At 35.3% G+C, this 18,334-nt stretch overlaps 1 protein-coding gene across 6 annotated transcripts in view; it reads right to left on the reverse strand.

Moving 5' to 3' along the window:
* Nucleotides 1-305: 305 nt before the first annotated feature.
* Nucleotides 306-18,334, reverse strand: part of ESCO1 (establishment of sister chromatid cohesion N-acetyltransferase 1) — a 74,886-nt gene continuing 56,857 nt past the window's right edge. For 5 of the 6 annotated variants that reach the window (XM_046671360.1, XM_046671359.1, XM_046671357.1 and 2 more), the window contains 4 exons: nucleotides 16,162-16,251; nucleotides 13,666-13,809; nucleotides 11,067-11,254; nucleotides 306-1,491 (listed from right to left, as the gene is read on the reverse strand). In XM_046671360.1, coding sequence (XP_046527316.1) covers nucleotides 1,344-1,491; nucleotides 11,067-11,254; nucleotides 13,666-13,809; nucleotides 16,162-16,251 — 570 coding nt within the window. In that variant the 3' untranslated portion in view covers nucleotides 306-1,343. Of the gene's footprint in view, nucleotides 1,492-11,066; nucleotides 11,255-13,665; nucleotides 13,810-16,161; nucleotides 16,252-16,790; nucleotides 16,915-18,334 lie in introns of those variants that run through there. The other variant, XR_006890084.1, reaches the window with a different exon arrangement.

Genomic DNA, 18,334 nt, shown 5'->3' on the forward strand with positions numbered 1-18,334 from the left:
AAAATCCTAAATTTTAGCCAGTTTTTAATGGGGATATGATTATTTCAGCTGATAAACAAAACTATGTTAAACCACAGTGGTGCTTCATTCTTGGGTTGTGGCTCTATTTCTTTGAAAGACCAGAAAATTCTCATGTTAGGATTCTGCCTTCTGGAGATAAAGTTCAGGAATTGTTCCTGACACACTGATCCTTTGGCAAACTGGTGAAAACTATGTTTTAAGAAGCAAGTGTTTTAATCATACTTCAAGGTGTCAAACCTAAGAAACTCCCTGAAAATGGACAATGACAGCACACCATTATCAAATTTATCACTTAGAAAAAGCTATCAAGTATTTTATTATTTTATTCTACATTATATACAGGTCATAAAAGGCCACAGCAGTTTTTCAACATATAAACCCTTTAAAAGTAGAGGGCACTATGAAGGATAGACAAGTATCAAAATGAAGTCCAGTAATGAGGGCATATACTCAGTGTAGTATTTCTGAGGAGTAACAAAGCAGATACCAAGTCATCCATATTTAGCTTGCAACTATTCCACAGGTTTTTATAAACCTCTTTGGGATTTGTTAATAGCTTAAGTGTGCCAAGTTGCCATTTATTTTAAAAAGTGAAAGCCGAATGAAAGAAGAATAAACTTTAGAGGGGACCTTACTAGGTCTAGTCATTTACAGCTCTCCAAGAAGGAAAGCCTCAATTCTTTACCCTCTTCCTCACATGAAGAACGACAAAGAGAGAAATGGAAGAAAAACCTCAATATTCCAAATTCTTCCTGCTTATTTGGAGCTTTGCTTTTTTGTGGGGGTTCCTTCAATGTATTTCAGGCCCTTTAAGAATTAGCTTTGAATTCCTAAACATGTAATATTGCACCCTCCTTGAATAACAGCTCAAAAACATTGGTTTCTGCTCTGTGAAAATACAATCTTTAAAATTACAACTGGTATCAGCAGATCAATATAAAAAAATACAGTACCAAGCTACACTGGTATATTTCCACATTAAGAACTTCAAAATATACTTATCACTGAGACCATAGTCCTTGCATTAGTTTTCAGTCCACTATGAACAATTATCTGCTGCATGTAAACATGTCTAAATAACTATAGATAAAATACATCAATCATAAATTTCTGTAAAAGATAATAAAATATCTTCTTTAAAAAACAAAACAATAATAAGCTATTACTGCATTGTTTCCAATTTTACGAAAATGGAACAACCTTACGGTTGTTGCCAGTCCTGAGTTCATTGTAATAAAAATGGCCCTAGTTCCTGGTTAAAGTCAGCAACCAATCCATTCTCTTCAGCAGATGTCTTCTAGTACTGTAGGCAAGAATCTGTTTTAGGTGCTATTTTGTCCATTAATAAAATTATATACCAGAAACTGACCAGTGCCACAGTACTGTGTCGCAAACAGTTTTCCATCAGGAGTGGGATCTGAGAAAGCAATTTCTTCTTTACTCAAATATGAGCCATATATAAAGTTACTCCTATTTAAAAACAAAAGGGGGGGGGCGAGAACGTGGAAGGGTAAAAAAAATTAATATTATTTTTAATCATTAAAATTGAAAAACCTGTCAAATACAATTTGACTAGAAACTTTTAGATAATGTTGCATATTCTAAAAATTGTTTAAAATAATTGTTCATCTAAAATATTATTAATAATGAAAAATTAGTAATTTTTTCATAAAAGCAACAATGGTCATAAAAATATCTACCCAACACCTTTTCATGATAAAAAATTATTCTCAACAACTCTGAGTAGAAGGAACTTCTTCAACCTGATAAAAAGCATCAAGGAACATCAAAGTTAATGGTGAAAGACTGAAAACTGTTGCCAAGAGGTCAGGAATAAAGTAAGGGTATCTCTTCTGCTCACAATTCTTCCATTTAACAATGTACTGCAGGCTCTAGCCAGGGCAATTAGACAAGGAAAAGAAATAAAAAGCAACCACATTGGAAAGGAAGAACTAAAACTATCTCTTTTTGCAGATGACAAGATCTTGTATTCACAAAAATCCTAAGGAATTCACAAAAAAATTATTAGAGATCTAATAAAAAATGAGTTCAGCAAGGTTGCAGGATATAAGATTAATATTAAAATGTGCAAGACCCATAAAATGAAAACTACAAAGCATAGTTGAAAGAAATTAAAGGAGACTTAAGCAGAAAGACTTCTCGTGCTTATGAATCAGATGATTGAACACTTAAAATGGCATTACTCCCTACATTGATCTACAGCTGGCTTCTTTGCAAAAATTGACAAGCTGGTCTTAAAATTCATATGGAAACGCAAGAGCCACTCAATAATCAAAAGAATCTTGAAAAAGAACAAATTTGGAGAACTCACACTTCCTTACTTTAAAACATACTACAAAACTACAGTATCTAAGACAGTGTGCTACTGGCATAAGAATAGACCAGTGGAACAGAACTGAGAGTCCAGATATAAACCCTCACATTTATGGTTAATGATTTTAACAAGGAGGCCAAGACTATTCAATGGGAAAGAACAGACTTTTTAATAAATGGTGCTGGGACAACTGGCTATCCACATGCAAAAGAATGAGGTTAGATCCTACCTCACATCATACACAAAAATTAACTTAAAATGGATCAAAGACCTAAATGCAAGAACTAAAATTATCAACTCTTGGAAGAAAATATAGGCATAAATCTTTGTGGTCTGGATTAGGAAATGGCTTCTTGGATACAACGCTAATAACACAAGTGACAAAAGAAAAAGATATACAATTTGGAGTTCCAATTTAAAAACTTTTGTACTTCAAAGGACACTAAGAAGATGAAAAGACAACCATAAAATGGTAGAAAATATCTGCAGATATAAGACTTGTCTCAAGAATATATAAAGAATTATTAAAACTCAACAAGAAAAAGATAAACTAATTTAAAAATAGACATAGGATTTGAATAGACTTTTCTCTAAAGATGATATATAAATGGCCAAAATGCAAATGAAAAGATGCCCAACATCATTGGCCACAGGAAAATGTAAATTAAAACCATAATGAAATACCACTTCACTCCCATTCAGATGGATAAAATTAGAAAGACAGACAGGAAAAAATGTTGGTGAAAATATGGAGAAATTAGAACCCTCATACATTGCTCGTGGGACTGTAAAATAGTGCAACCACTTTGGAAAACAGTCTGGCAGTTCCTCAAAATGTTCTATGTACAATTACCATATGGCCCAACAATTCTACTTCTAGGTATATACCAAGAGAAATAAAGACATGAAAATATTTCTGTATATACAAAGAGAAATTAAAATACTCAAAATTTGTATAAGAACGTTTACAGCATTATTATTCTTAATAGTCAAAAAGTGGAAACGGGCTGGCCACGTGGCTGAGTGGTTAAGTTCACGCACTCCGCTGCAGGCAGCCCAGTGTTTTGTTGGTTCGGATCATGGGCGCGGACATGGCACTGCTCATCAAACCACGCTGAGGCGGCGTCCCACGTGCCACAACTAGAAGGACCCACAATGAAGAATATACAACTAGGTACTGGGGGGCTTTGGGGAGAAAAAAGGAAAAAAATTTTTAAAAATCTTTAAAAAAAAAAAACAAAAAGTGGAAACAACCCAAATGTTCATCAACTGATAAATGAATAAATAAAAGGTGGTATAGCCATACAGTGGAATATTTGGTAATTTTTTAAAAAAAGAATGAAACACTGATACAGCTACAACATGGATGATCCTTGGAAACATGCTAAGTGAAAGAAATCAGTCACTAAAGGTCACATATTAGAGGAATCCATTTATACGAAATGTTCAGACTAGCCAAATCCATTGAGACAAAAAGTAGATTAGGGGTTGCCAGAAGATGGGGGAGAGGGAAATGGGGAGTGAATGCTAATGGGTATAGGGTTTTTTGGGGGAGTGATGGAAATGTCCTAGAATTAGATAGTTGTGATGGTTGCACAGCCTTCTGAATTATACTAAAACCCACTGAATTGTACACTTTAAAAATGAATTTTATGCTACGTAATTACATCTTGATAAAGCTGGTATTAAATGATTTTTTAATTTAGCCAGGATACAGACTATTAGTACAATTTTCATATTATAATCTTAACAAGGTAAGCTAGGTACATAAAAAGGAATAAATGAAAAAAGTAGAAACTATGTGTTTTAACAGGAAGCTTATGCGGCAATCTCACGATCACACACAACAAATACAACAGCTGCAAATACAATTGTTACATGTTTTTATAAACTAGAACCTTCTTATGGTTGTCACAAGACGTAAATTTACAAGATTTAAAAGAGGAGAATTATTCTCATTTAGGACTATTACTTAATCAGCTGCATTTTCCAGGTTTAGCTCTGAAAGAGGTAAAAACAGACCTGCCTCTTGCCATGGAAAGGGTGGGTAGATCCAAGCCTTTCTGGGTCACTAGTCATTGATAAAGTAAGGGGGAGAGACCAGAAACACATCAAGGCTCTAAGATTTCTAGAGCCTTAGGATCTTACAACAATGATGGATTATTTTGAAAGCTCTACCTACAGATAATAGTAGACAGGGCTTCTATGAATAAACAAAAACAAGAGACTGACCTAAAAACCTCATTTGCATCATTAATTTTAACCTCCTCCATTAATCCTTCAGCAAAGACGTTTTAAAGAACAAAAAACAGAACAGGCAATTTGTCTGAGTCTTTTCCTCTATCCCTTTGATTAAAAATCAGAAAAGAAAAACTAACAAGAAACTTAGATAATTTACAAATAATATTCTTAAATTAAGACATATTTTCTTAAAAGCTAAACTCACAAGAAATTTCCCACATTTATTTGGTTATCTTTCTAACTCTCCAAGGAGAGGGGGCGGAGCAAAATGGCGGGGTGAGCTGACCCGGGACTCTCTCCCCTCCAAACTACAACAAAGGACTGGGAAAAGACTGAATTTCAGCTAATAAACCTAATGCCAGGACATCAGAGACCTACAGTATCAAAAAGACGGAGGACGGAGACCCTGCTGCCGACCTCGGAGGAGCTGGAACAGGGGAGGAGAGAACTTCGCTCCCTCCCCTAGAGTCTGGGATCGCTGCCAGGGGTGCGAGAAGGAGTGGGGGAGGGGCTGCGCCACCAGGGGATCATCCAGGACTCCTGCCGCTGGTTCAGTGGAAACCTGCTGATGGGGAAAGCTTCCGTGTGTGAAGACCCCATAAACCCAGGGCACCGGGAGACCAGAGAACAAAACTGATCCGAATCCAGATGGGCACTCGAGATAAACAGCCGCTACCCCCGGCAAATGGCACTGGGCGCGCCATCTTGCCTGAAGGCAGAGAGCTCAGAAGGTACGGCTCTCGACCCCCATCTAGTGGCGACAGGCTGTAACTGCAACCAAATTCTACCACCGTGGGAAAAAACCTTTCCTCTACCATCCAGCAATTTATAAAAGCCCCAAACCAGAAGGAAAACAATAAAAACACAGAATTAAGTCCTGAGGACTTGGAAATAGGTAAACTACGTAAAAATGAGTTCAGAGTAGCTATAATAAAAAAACTCAATGAGGTAGAGAGAAAGATAAAGAAACAAGCCGAGTTCTGGAGTTACTTCACAAAAGAGACTGAAATTGTAAAGAAGAATCAAACAGAATTACTAGAGATGAAAAACACAATGGAGCAAATAAAACAGAATCCAGATTCCCCAAATGCCAGAGGAGACTCCATAGAGGAGCAAATTAGCATAATCGAAGATAGACAGGCTGAATGGCGCCAGACAGAGGAAGAAAGAGAACTAAGAGTTAAAAAAAAATGAGGAAAATCTCTGAGAGAGTGCGGATTCAATGAGGAGAAAGAATTTAAGGATCATAGGAATTCCCGAGAACGTGGAAAAGGAAAATGGAGCAGAAAGTGTGCTTAATGAAATTATAGAAGAGAACTTCCCAAATCTAGAGATTGAGGGAGAAATGTGTGTAGAGGAAGCTTTCAGATCTCCTAGACTTGTCAATGTAAAAAGACCTACTGCAAGGCATATAGTATTACAAATGGCAAAAATGAATGACAAAGAAAGAATACTCAGGGCAGCAACACAGAAGAACATAACCTACAAAGGAGCTCCTATCAGACTTTCAGCAGATTTCTCCACAGAAACCTTACAAGCTAGGAGAGAATGGAGTGACATGTTCAAAACCTTAAAAGATAAAAATCTTCAGCCAAGAATACTCTATCCTGCAAGAATATCCTTCAGATATGAGGGAGAAATTAAATCTTTTCCAGACAAACAAAAGTTAAGGGAATTTGTAACGAAAAGTCCTCCACTACAAGAAATCCTCAAGAAGGTTCTCATACCTGAAAAAACAAAAAAAAGCGAGAAAGGGGTCACAAACCACAGAGTAGGGAGTCAGATAAACAGAACCAGAATAGGATAGCAAATATTCAACTATAGCATTAGGACAAAGGTAAGGAAACTACCAAAGCAAAGACGATCTTATCACTCTAACTACAAACTCATAACACGAGTTGGAATAAGAAATGAAAATAATAATTTAGGAGGGGAAGAGCAAAGGGACTAAATCAGTCTAGGCCAAGTAAGTAAGAGACCACCAGAGAAGAGACTATGTTGTACACGAGATTCTAAATACAAACTTCAGGGTAGCCACTAAACTAGAAAACAGAACAGAGCCACAAAACATAAATAAGGAAAAATCTAAGGAACCCAGCATAAGAAATTGCAGTATTAAATGGGTAGTCTAAAGCACACAGGAAAAGAAACACAGGAAAACCAGATAACGAGCAACAGATTGACAGCATTAAGTCCACACCCATCAATAATCACTCTCTATGTAAACGGACTGAACTCTCCAATAAAGAGACACAGAGTGGTAAAATGGATTAAAGAACAAGATCCAACAATTTGTTGCCTCCAGGAAACACACCTCAGCCCCAACGACAAACACAGGCTCAGAGTGAAGGAGTGGAGGACAATACTTCAAGGTAATAGCAAGCAAAAGAAAGCAGGTGTTGCAATTCTTATATCAGACAAAGCAGATTTCAAAATAAGACAGGTAAAGAGACACACAGAGGGACAATATATAATGATCAAAGGGACACTTCATCAAGAAGAAATAATGCTTATAAATATCTATGCACCCAACATAGGATCACCAAGGTTCATAAAGCAACTATTAACAGACATAAAGGAAGATGTTAAAAATAACATAATAATAGTAGGGGACCTCAACACCCGACTCACATCAATGGACAGATCCTCCGGACAGAAAATCAACAAGGAAATAGTGGAGCTGAATGAAAAACTAAAACAATTGGACTTAATAGACATATATAGATCACTTCATCCTAAAAAAGCAGAATACACATTCTTCTCAAGTGCACATGGAACATTCTCTAGGATAGACCATATGTTGGGAAACAAGGCAAGCCTCTACAAATTTAAAAAAATTGAAATAATAACAAGCATCTTCTCCGATCATAATGCTATAAGGCTAGAAATTAATTACAAGAAAAAAGCTGAGAAAGGCACAAAGATGTGGAGACTAAACGATACACTACTGAACAAGCAATGGATCATTGAAGAAATTAAAGAAGAAATCAAAAAATACCTGGAAACAAATGAAAATGATAACATGCCATACCAACTCACATGGGATACAACAAAAGCTGTATTACGAGGAAAATTCATCACAATACAGGCACATCTTAACAAACAAGAAAAATCCCAAATAAGCAATCTTAAAGTACACCTAACTGAACCAGAGAAGGAAGAACAAATAAAGCCTGAAGTCAGCAGAAGGACAGAAATAATAAAAATCAGAGCAGAAATAAATACTATTGAAACGAAAAAGGCAGTAGAAAGGATCAATGAAACAAGGACCTGGTTCTTTGAGAAGATAAATAAAATTGACAAACCCCTAGCCAGACTTACAAAGAAAAAAAGGCAGAAAGCTCCAATTAACAAAATCAGAAACGAAAGAGGAGAAATAACAACAGACTCTGCAGAAATACAACGGATTGTAAGAGAATACTACGAAAAACTATATGCCAACAGAATGGATAACCTAGAGGAAATGGATAAATTCTTGGACTCCTACAATCTCCCAAAGCTCACTCAAGAAGAGGCAGACAATTTGAACAGACCAATCACAAGGAAAGAGATTGAAACAGCAATCAAAAACATCCCAAAGAATAAAACCCGAGGAACAGATGGCTTCCCTGGGGAATTCTACCAAACTTTCAGAGAGGATTTAATACCTATCCTTTTCAAGCTATTCCAAAAAATTAGGGAGGATGGAACACTTCCTAACACATTCTATGAGGCCAATATCACGCTGATACCAAAGCCTGACAAGGACACCATGAAAAGAGAGAACTACAGGCCAATATCACTGATGAACATAGATGCAAAAATTCTAAACAAAATTTTGGCAACCAGAATTCAGCAATTCATCAAAGGGATCATACATCATGATCAGGTGGGATTCATACCAGGGACACAGGGATGGTTCAACATCCGCAAATCAATCAACGTGATACACCACATCAACAAACTGAGGAATAAAAACCACATGATCATCTCAATAGATGCAGAGAAAGCATTTGACAAGATCCAACAGCCATTTATGACAAAAACTCTGAACAAAATGGGCACAGAAGGGAACTACCTCAACATAATAAAGGCCATATATGACAAACCACAGCCAACATCATACTCAATGGGCAAAAACTGAGCGCCATCCCCCTGAAAACAGGAACGAGACAAGGATGCCCTCTATCACCACTCTTATTTAACATAGTACTGGAGGTCCTGGCCAGAGCAATCAGGCAAGAAAAAGGAATAAAAGGAATCCAAATAGGGAGGGAAGAAGTGAAACTCTCGCTGTTTGCAGACGACATGATCTTATATATAGAAAACCCCAAAGAATCCATTGGAAAACTCTTAGAAGTAATCAACAACTACAGCAAAGTTGCAGGGTATAAAATCAATTTGCATAAATCAGTAGCATTTCTATATTCTAATAACGAACTAACAGAAAAAGAACTCAAGAACACAATACCATTCACAATCGCAACAAAAATAAAATACCTTGGGGTAAATTTAACTAAGGAAGTGAAGGACCTATATATTGAAAATTACAAGGCCTTTCTGAGAGAATTGGATGACGACATAAGGAGATGGAAAGACATTCCATGTACATGGATTGGAAGAATAAACATAGTTAAAATGTCCGTTCTACCTAAAGCAATCTACAGATTCAACGCTATCCCAATCAGAATCCCAATGATATTCTTTACAGAATTAGAACAAAGAATCCTAAAATTTATATGGGGCAACAAAAGACCCCAAATTGCTAAAGCAATCCTGAGAAAAAAGAACAAAACGGGAGGCATCACAATCCATGACTTCAAAACATACTACAAAGCTACAGTAATCAAAACAGCATGGTACTGGTACAGAAACAGGTGCACAGATCAATGGAACAGAATTGAAAGCCCAGAAATAAAACCACACATCTATGGACAGCTCATCTTCGACAAAGGAGCTGAGAGCACACAATGGAGAAAAGAAAGCCTTTTCAACAAATGGTGCTGGGAAAACTGGAAAGCCATATGTCAAAGAATGAAAATTGACCATTCTTTTTCACCATTCACCAAAATAAACTCAAAATGAATGAAAGACCTAACAGTGAGACCTGAAACCATAAGGCTTCTAGAAGAAAACGTAGGCAGTACACTCTTTGACATCAGTATTAAAAGGATCTTTTCGGACACCATGTCTTCTCAGACAAGGGAAACAACAGAAAGAATAAACAAATGGGACTTCATCAGACTAAAGAGCATCTTCAAGGCAAATGAAAACAGGACTGAAACAAAAAAACAACCCACTAACTGAGAAAAAATATTTGCAAGTCATATATCTGACAAAGGCTTAATATCCATAATATATGAAGAACTCTCACAACTCAACAACAAAAAATCAAACAACCCGATCAAAAAATGGGCTGGAGACATGAACAGACATTTCTCCAAAGAAGATATACGATGGCCAATCAGCACATGAAAAGATGCTCATCATCGCTGATCATCAGGGAAATGCAAATCAAAACTACACTAAGATATCACCTTACACCCATTAGAATGACAACAATATCTAAAACTAATAGTAATAAATGTTGGAGAGGTTGTGGAGAAAAAGGAACCCTCATACACTGCTGGTGGGAATGCAAACTGGTGCAGCCACTATGGAAAACAGTATGGAGATTCCTCAAAAAATTAAAAATAGACCTACCATATGATCCAGCCATTCCACTACTGAGTATCTAACCAAAGAGCCTGAAGTCAGCAATCAATTCCAAAAGTCCTATGTACCCCAATGTTCACTGCAGCATTATTTACAATAGCCAAGACATGGAAGCAACCTAAGTGCCCATCAACAGATGAATGGATAAAGAAGATGTGGTATATATATACAATGGACTACTACTCAGCTGCAAAACAGAACAAAATCATTCCATTTGCAATAACACGGAAGGATCTTGAGGGAATTATGTTAAGTGAAATAAGCCAGTTAGAAAAGGATAATCTCTGTATGACTCCACTCATATGAGGAATTTAAAAATGTGGACACAGAGAACAGATTAGTGGCTACCAGGGGAAGGGTGGGGTGGGGGCTGGGCACAAAGGGTGAAGTGGTGCACCTACAACACGAATGACAAACATTAATGTGCAACTGAAATTTCACAAGACTGTAACCTATCATTAACTCAATAAAAAACAAACAAACAAAAACTCCCCAATACGAAACAATTTGAAAGAAGTGGTTATTTTGACCTAATATCACAGTTACAAATAAGTAAGTTTAAAATGGCTTAATAATATTTAACCAATAGTGCTTTCTTCCCCATCAGATTAACTTCACATAAAAAGTACTTACAGATCCAATACAATGACAATCTTATGTAAATTTTAAATTTAAGGTTATACATTTAAGATTAATTAAGTGCTAACCTTTATACTAAAACTCTGCTTAAATCCTAAACCACTGAAAATGATTTTAAGAATTACGTTCAAGTTACCTTAGGCATTCAATCATGCGAGAAGCAATTTTCTTCCGACGCATCATGCTGAAAACCCATATTCGACTGATCCCACAGATTGCAGGCTCTGGCAATGTTGAGCAGCACCAGGCTTTTTGCCTTTCAAATCTGACTTTTTCTTCTTCTGACCTGATAGCTGGAAGTTTCTCTTCTATAACTCTGTAGCCCTACAGGTATCAAAGTTGGAGGGAAAAACTTTTAAGTGAGAATACTAATTAGCAATCATCTAGTACTGACCTTAGTGAGGAGGTCACTACATCTGCCTGTCTTAACAAATGATGGAGACCACTATGCTTTCACTCTCCTTTGAGGAAACAGACCTGGAGCTATGTTCCTTCCTAATTCACTTACTAGTTATGTGACCACGACAGGAAGATCCTTAATTAAGCTTTGTGTTCCTTACCTATAAATCAGAGATATCTACCATCTTTCAGAGAACTGTTCAGAGATTAAATAAGGTAATACATACAAAGCACCCTGCCATCATGGCTGGCCCATAATAGGAACTGAATGTTAGTTTTCTCTACCCCCTATATTCTAAGGACCAGCAAAATTACATGTTAAGAACTTAGGAGTCATAACAATTGTTTCTGTGATTACTGCCATAGTTCTAGGGTTCACAGCTGTGTGGGAACTACGACTAAGGATGGGAGAGGAATAAAGAATTTAGACAGGTCCTTTCCCCACACTCCCATCCCTTTAAAACTATGAAATGCATTAAAACACATACATGTCCTCTGCCAGTCTAGTTGTCAAAAAAGGGACACAGTCAGCCTTCTGACAGGACATAGTACAAAACTTAAAACAATCAGACAATACAATTGAGAGTTAACAAAAAATAAACAAGCAAACATTATAGCTATCTTCTAGTCTAAACACTGCTACAGTTCATTTCCAGAACTAGGTAGAATAGAAATTTTAAAAACACAAAGGTTTGCCAAAGAACATTCTTTGTAAACAACAATTAAAAAAACAAAAGAAAGACTACAAGAAAGAGTCAAAAACAAGATATATCTGCAATTTTTTTAATGCTTAAGTCACCTGCTCAACAGATTTAGGATGGCACTATCATAAAATCTGAAAATATCTTTTCTCCTCTTTGCAAATCTGACTTTAAATATTTATCTATTTAATTTCCCTCACCTATTAACTTCATTTGTTTCCATCATCAATTTTATCTTAAGTATGTCCCACATAAAAGGTGAGAGTTCCCTCAAGTGGGTATCCTATTTATCAGCCATCCTCAGGAGTAATAAATCATGCTAGTTGGGAGTGAAATTAAGGGGGAGGGGGGTGAGTTGCTAAGAATAATCCTTAAACACACACTGCAATTATCCAATACACGATGAAAGAACTTTGGCATTAAGGTAAATCAAGCGCAGCACTGTTAATATTTCTTAAAAGTGGGACAATCATGGTTCAGAGATGTGTCAAATGGATAAATGATAAAGCAAAGAATAAATCCATTGCAAAGAAAACAACAAAAAAAAACAAAAATGTAAGGGTTTGCACTGTGTAAAATTAACTCAATTTCAGTATGGCAAACTTCTATGAGTAAGTCATTTTATATCAAATTTATATCCCCAAACTACCTTATCAACTACTTATTTAATGTTATTATAAATAGCAAGATTCATAAAACTACACAATTTCAGGCTGAATTTCTTTAAATGTAGCTTAACATACAGAAACTAACTCATGCAGACTTGTTTTGACTTTTTACACTATTATAAAATGTTAATGATGAAGCATACATTTGCAGGCACTATTAATATACCAAAAGATAGCAACTCAACAGAAGTCAAATCCAATGTGCACTGAATTCATAAGCAAGACCTGAGCAGAAAAAAGATCGAATTCAAATGAGGTATGCCTCAAGGTGAGCATGATTAGAAAGTCCAGAATCTTTGTTCTCTCAAGTTGGTCTGTTACTACGTAACTCTCACAATGTGAACATATCCCTTTTACTGTGATTTTATTATTTCTTTTTTTGTACAATTTGGCTCCTAAATACAAGCCAACTCCTCATCTATAGCTCAACCAAAAAAGTGGTGATCTATTCCAAGGGCGGGCAACTTTTTATAAAGAGGTAGAATACTAAGTATTTTAGGCTTTGCAGCCCTCCTGGCCTCTCCTGCAACTACTCTACTCAGTCTTTGTAGTGTGAAAGCAGCCACAGACAACAGGTAGGCAAATGGGCATGGCTGTGTTACAATAAAACTTTATTTACAAAAACAGGCTGGATTTTGCCCTGAGACTATAGTTTGCCAACCCTTGATTTATACCAGGGCTGAAGGGACTGAGACGTTGCATTAGTATCCAACAAAGAAACTTCTTAAACAAAATTTAACAGTACTTTTGATTTATAGAATTTTTATCTTACATACTGATTTGAGAAACTATTACCTATGCATGTTACAACTCCAAAGTAGTAAAGAGTTATACACAGGAATTCTTGCAGTCTTACTCTTCCTTACACAAAATGTTGATAAAATTACCAGGATTATGTGATTCAAGAACACCTAGTAAAATCTTTAAACACCAAACTACATATGAACACCCTTTAAAAATCACTTACCCATTGGATATGTTCCGCAATTAGGCAGCCAACTACTTTTTTGTCATTAGAAATAAAGAGAAGTGTTTTAGTTCTGGAATAGCACATTAGTGGAGCCTGTTGGAAACCTAAATCATTATCAACCATCTCTCTAATCTCGTCAACCTGCCAAATAAAAAACAATACTGTTTTTTTAACAATGAAAGCATTGCATATAGGTAAAAATATACTATTTCAGTTCAATAAATTGAGTCTATTATTCCAAGGAGGATATCCTCTAGAGTCCTTCTGAATGACTGTGCTGTTCAATAACAGTTTTTCAAGCCCTGTGGGCCAATTTGCAAAATGAGGGAAGAACTGAAGAGTAATGCCAAGCCCATCAGTCTACGGAACAAGAGTGAGAGCTGCTATAATCAGTAATAAGAACATGAAAGGCTTCCCATTAAAAGCATCATGGGTTTGAGAATTGGAAAGAACTTCACTGGAATCTTAGCCAGGCAAGCCACTTTCCTTCCTAAGCCTTAATTAATACTCTCATTAATAAAATGGAAGTGGGCAAAGGAAAGAAACACATGTTTACTCCTTATCAACCATGTATAAGCCAGACACTACATAAAGCACTTTAAGAATATTATCTCATTTAAATCCAACATCTCTTGAAGGTCTATGGTTATTCACTTTACATATGGAAGAAATAAAATTCAAAGGTTAAGTACCTTTCCCATGCCAGATACTGGATATCTAGAGTAGGGATTTGAACCCATAATCTTAACATGGCATCAAACTGTGCTGCTTCTAGTTTACCTCCTAGAACTGCGGTCATGGACAAATATGATAAGCTCCAACTTTGTAGGCACTCAAAGTCACGATTTTTGTAGGCACTCAAACATCAGTCCCTTCCCTAGTTAAAAATAATCAGCAAATATCTGATCCAATAAACATTAACTTGTGCTACTAAATTTAAAATGCAAATAACCCCTATAAGGGTTAAGTACTCATACCTCTGACATGCAGTATACCGTGTAATACATCCTTTATTCAGTGATGAAAACTCAAGTCCTCCTAATCCTGGAACAGTATCCTATAATACAACTCCTGATTCAGTTCCTAAAGAAAATGACTCAGAATTCCCCAGATTTTAATTTTTAACCTATTACGGATTACTAACTAGTAACACACTTAATTGTAGGTTACTAAGATTTTGCCCTGAGAAACTGAAATCAGGAAATTTTAGCATTTACTGAGGAGTCTCAGTAAGAAAAGTCTGGATGCCATATATGGTGATGTAGCAAAGTCTGGAATTCCGTAATTTAATTTTCATTTAGTCATTCATTAATTGAACACTAATTCAACAAGTATTTGTTTTTGTGCAAGGATCAATGTTTCAAACACAAGACAGGTGGCACGTTCACATGTCATTCTAAATGCTACTGTCTACACTGTCAGGCAGTGGTAGGATGAGGGCTTGTTTGGGTATCTGGGATTGTTCAGTCATATATAAGGTATCTGAAAAGTCAGGAACCACAGGATAAACTTATACTTGAAGTAGAATGTGAGCTATATTTTTAAATAAGTTCTAAGTGTTTCCGTTCAGGTGAAATGTTTCTAAATTTAAAGAGGTCTAACTATTAATCTAAAAAAAGTACAACAAATAAATTACTTTCCTTATGTTTCTAGACATTTTAGACACACTCTAGTATAATTAAGTTTTTCAGATAAACAACTAGACTCATTGCTTTACATTATGAAGTAAATGCATTATGAGGTAAATTTGAAAATGCATTTGGAGGTCAAAGAAAAACATTTTGAGGATATTATTTGAAAATGTAATTAACATATTGTTTAAAAGTAAGTTTATCCTAAGGTTTCTTGACTTTAAAAATACTCTATATAATAAAATGGTTCCAGATTTCATTATTTCTCTGGTACATTTTTCTGAACCCTCAGGGTATGAAACTCTAAGTTGGGCTAAAACTTGGCCCACACTAGATAAGAGGATTTTCTTTAAGTTTTCTACATTATACTTATAAATCAGAATATATCTTCTTTTTTCTCTTAACATTATATGATTACCTCACGCATAGTTTCAGGATTACTATGACCCACTACTAGATACTCTTCTGTAATAAGCTTTTATTTAGAAATCTATCTCAAAATGAAACTTTTACATTTATTAATATAAATTTTCAAAATTATCATGATTCAAATTTTTAATTCTGATTCTTGAAATCACTTGTGTGGTATTATTCATTAACTTATCTAGAATGCCTTCTATACCATCACTCAAATTATTGATAATACAAGAAAGTAATTAATTCACTAAAAATTGACTTCACATATGCTAGACACACTACAAAGTTTAAGCATAATTTTTCAGGTGGGTTGTATTCTTTAAATGCTTATTTCTTGTTTTCAGAATTGGTGTTTAAATGTGCTATGCCAGCAATGTGTTATCCTCTTAAAATTACCTGCAAAATTGTATTATCCATTCTACATGAAATTTCACTGGAAATTTACCTTTTTCAGGGCATACTTTGGGTCTTCAGGAAGAACCATTATTATTCTGCCATCAGGATATTCAGCCAGAATTCTTTCTTTTTTCCAGCCCTAGACAGGGAAAAAAAAGAATGAATTTTAAAAATTCATCATATTCATCTACAGGAAGAAAAATACATCAATGTGTCTAAAAATTGCAAACATGGAAAAATATATGCTCATTAACAAATAAGACATGATAAATTAGCTATTTTGTTATGCATACAATAGGTACAACGCAAGCTAATTTCTCTCTACTACTCATTCAGAGATCTAATACCACAAGAGTATTTCTAATTTATCATTCCCATTTTAAATTAATGTTGAAAATCACAGACCAAAAGCAAGCCCCTTAAAGTCAGTGATTCCCAGAACATAAAGGATAACTCTCCCAGTTTCTTGATAAAGGAATTAAACTCTTAAATTTCTTTAGAACATGGTTACCTCCACAAACAAACACTCATGGTTTTATGTCTGGCATGCCAAAGACCTCCAGGAGGTTTTAAATGAACTGATTTGCATGCAGTAGCCCAATATGTAAGGAATAGTTTTTATTCTTATTGATCACAACTATCAAAGTCACAAGAAGGAGACTATAAAAATATAACTACCTTCTAAGAATCTAATAGGGAAGGAGAGGCTACGTTGTGTGTATCTGAAGTTAAACATACTCAAAAAAAGAGAGGTAATAAACTCTTCTTCAGATCCACACTCGTGGTGATTAATGAGCAGAACCTGCATGAAAAAAAAAACAAAACAAAAGCCACTTAAATCTAGTAAGATGGGACTGAACCAGAGGTTAAAACTAGGAGCTTTGAAGTTAAAAATAAGTACAGAAGGAATGAGTTTAACTGGTTGTTCCATTTGTCTTACCCACCAACTTTACATAAAAAGGCCTTTTAAGAATATATACTTCTATTAGAGAAAATTATCACCTTGGTTCTGAGATCTGTCTTTTAAGAATATGAAAGCTCAATGAAACCAAAAAAGGGCAACTATATGCATTTTTTAATACTATGGCAAGTCTGAAATGAGGATTTTCTTAATCCAGAATGGGTTTTTGGGGAGAAGGGTAGGATCTTAGTTGGGGACAATACATCTAGTAACAAGCTTGGTATGTGTAACAATTTGGATTAAAGTATGTAAAATAAGAATTTGTTTAAAAAATAGAGCACCCAAAGGTAAAGTAAAATTCAGGTGACTATAATTACAACAGGTAAAGGGTTCTCAAGATTTGGAAAGAAGAACGCAACAGAAACAATAGTCACAGAAGTCATTTTTTTCAAATTAGAAACGAAATCTGAATCGCATCCAGATCTGAATGTAGGTAAACAATTTTTAAAACGCATAAAAGATATTACTTCTTTAAAAACAAATTTATATGTTCTCTGGGGAAAAGTTTTTAAAATAAATCTATTTTTCATAAAATGAAAATGGAGATTTCATTTTAAAAACTAAACTACAAATTCAGTGAAGAACTAGAAATTTAAGTAACCTCAACTTATGAGAAAATTCTACTTCCTGAACTATCTAAAGATAATTTGATAAGCTATTTTCCTATTGTCTTCAAAAACAATAATGCTGGTCTAATGTCACCATATTGCACTACAGGCCCTAGAAAAATTATTTTGCTTTACTGACTTTTTTAGTACAAAACTTTCTCTTACAACTTGAGAACTGCATGTTCATGCAGAAAATTTTATCACAATTGGATCTGACATAATTTTGTTTTAAATATGATTCTGTTTTTTCATGTACATATAAGAAGAAGGAATTGCAAAGGGCAGACACATTATTGCTTGAGTTTCTAATATTTATGAAAACAGTATATTTTAGTGAAAACGGTTGAAGAGTTCTGGAGTAAAAGTTCAGGGTTTAAATCCCTATTCTTTGTAGTTACTAGCTATATGGCCTTAAGCAAATCACTGGAAGTCTCATTCTGTTTCCTGATCTGGGCTATGCACAGAATGGCTGTCCTCACCTCCAACACTTAGTAGTTAAGAGGGCTGTATTTAAAATGATTCCTCACACAGAGTAGCTACTCAGTAACTCTTAGTAACTTCTCTCCTACCTTCCAATTGGTATCCAACTAAGATCAACGCACTTCTCTAAGAAAACACAAGTCAATTAATAAAGTCCCCAAAGTTAAATACAA

The sequence above is a fragment of the Equus quagga genome, chromosome 9 (assembly GCF_021613505.1).
Source record: "Equus quagga isolate Etosha38 chromosome 9, UCLA_HA_Equagga_1.0, whole genome shotgun sequence".
Classification (NCBI taxonomy): domain Eukaryota; kingdom Metazoa; phylum Chordata; class Mammalia; order Perissodactyla; family Equidae; genus Equus; species Equus quagga.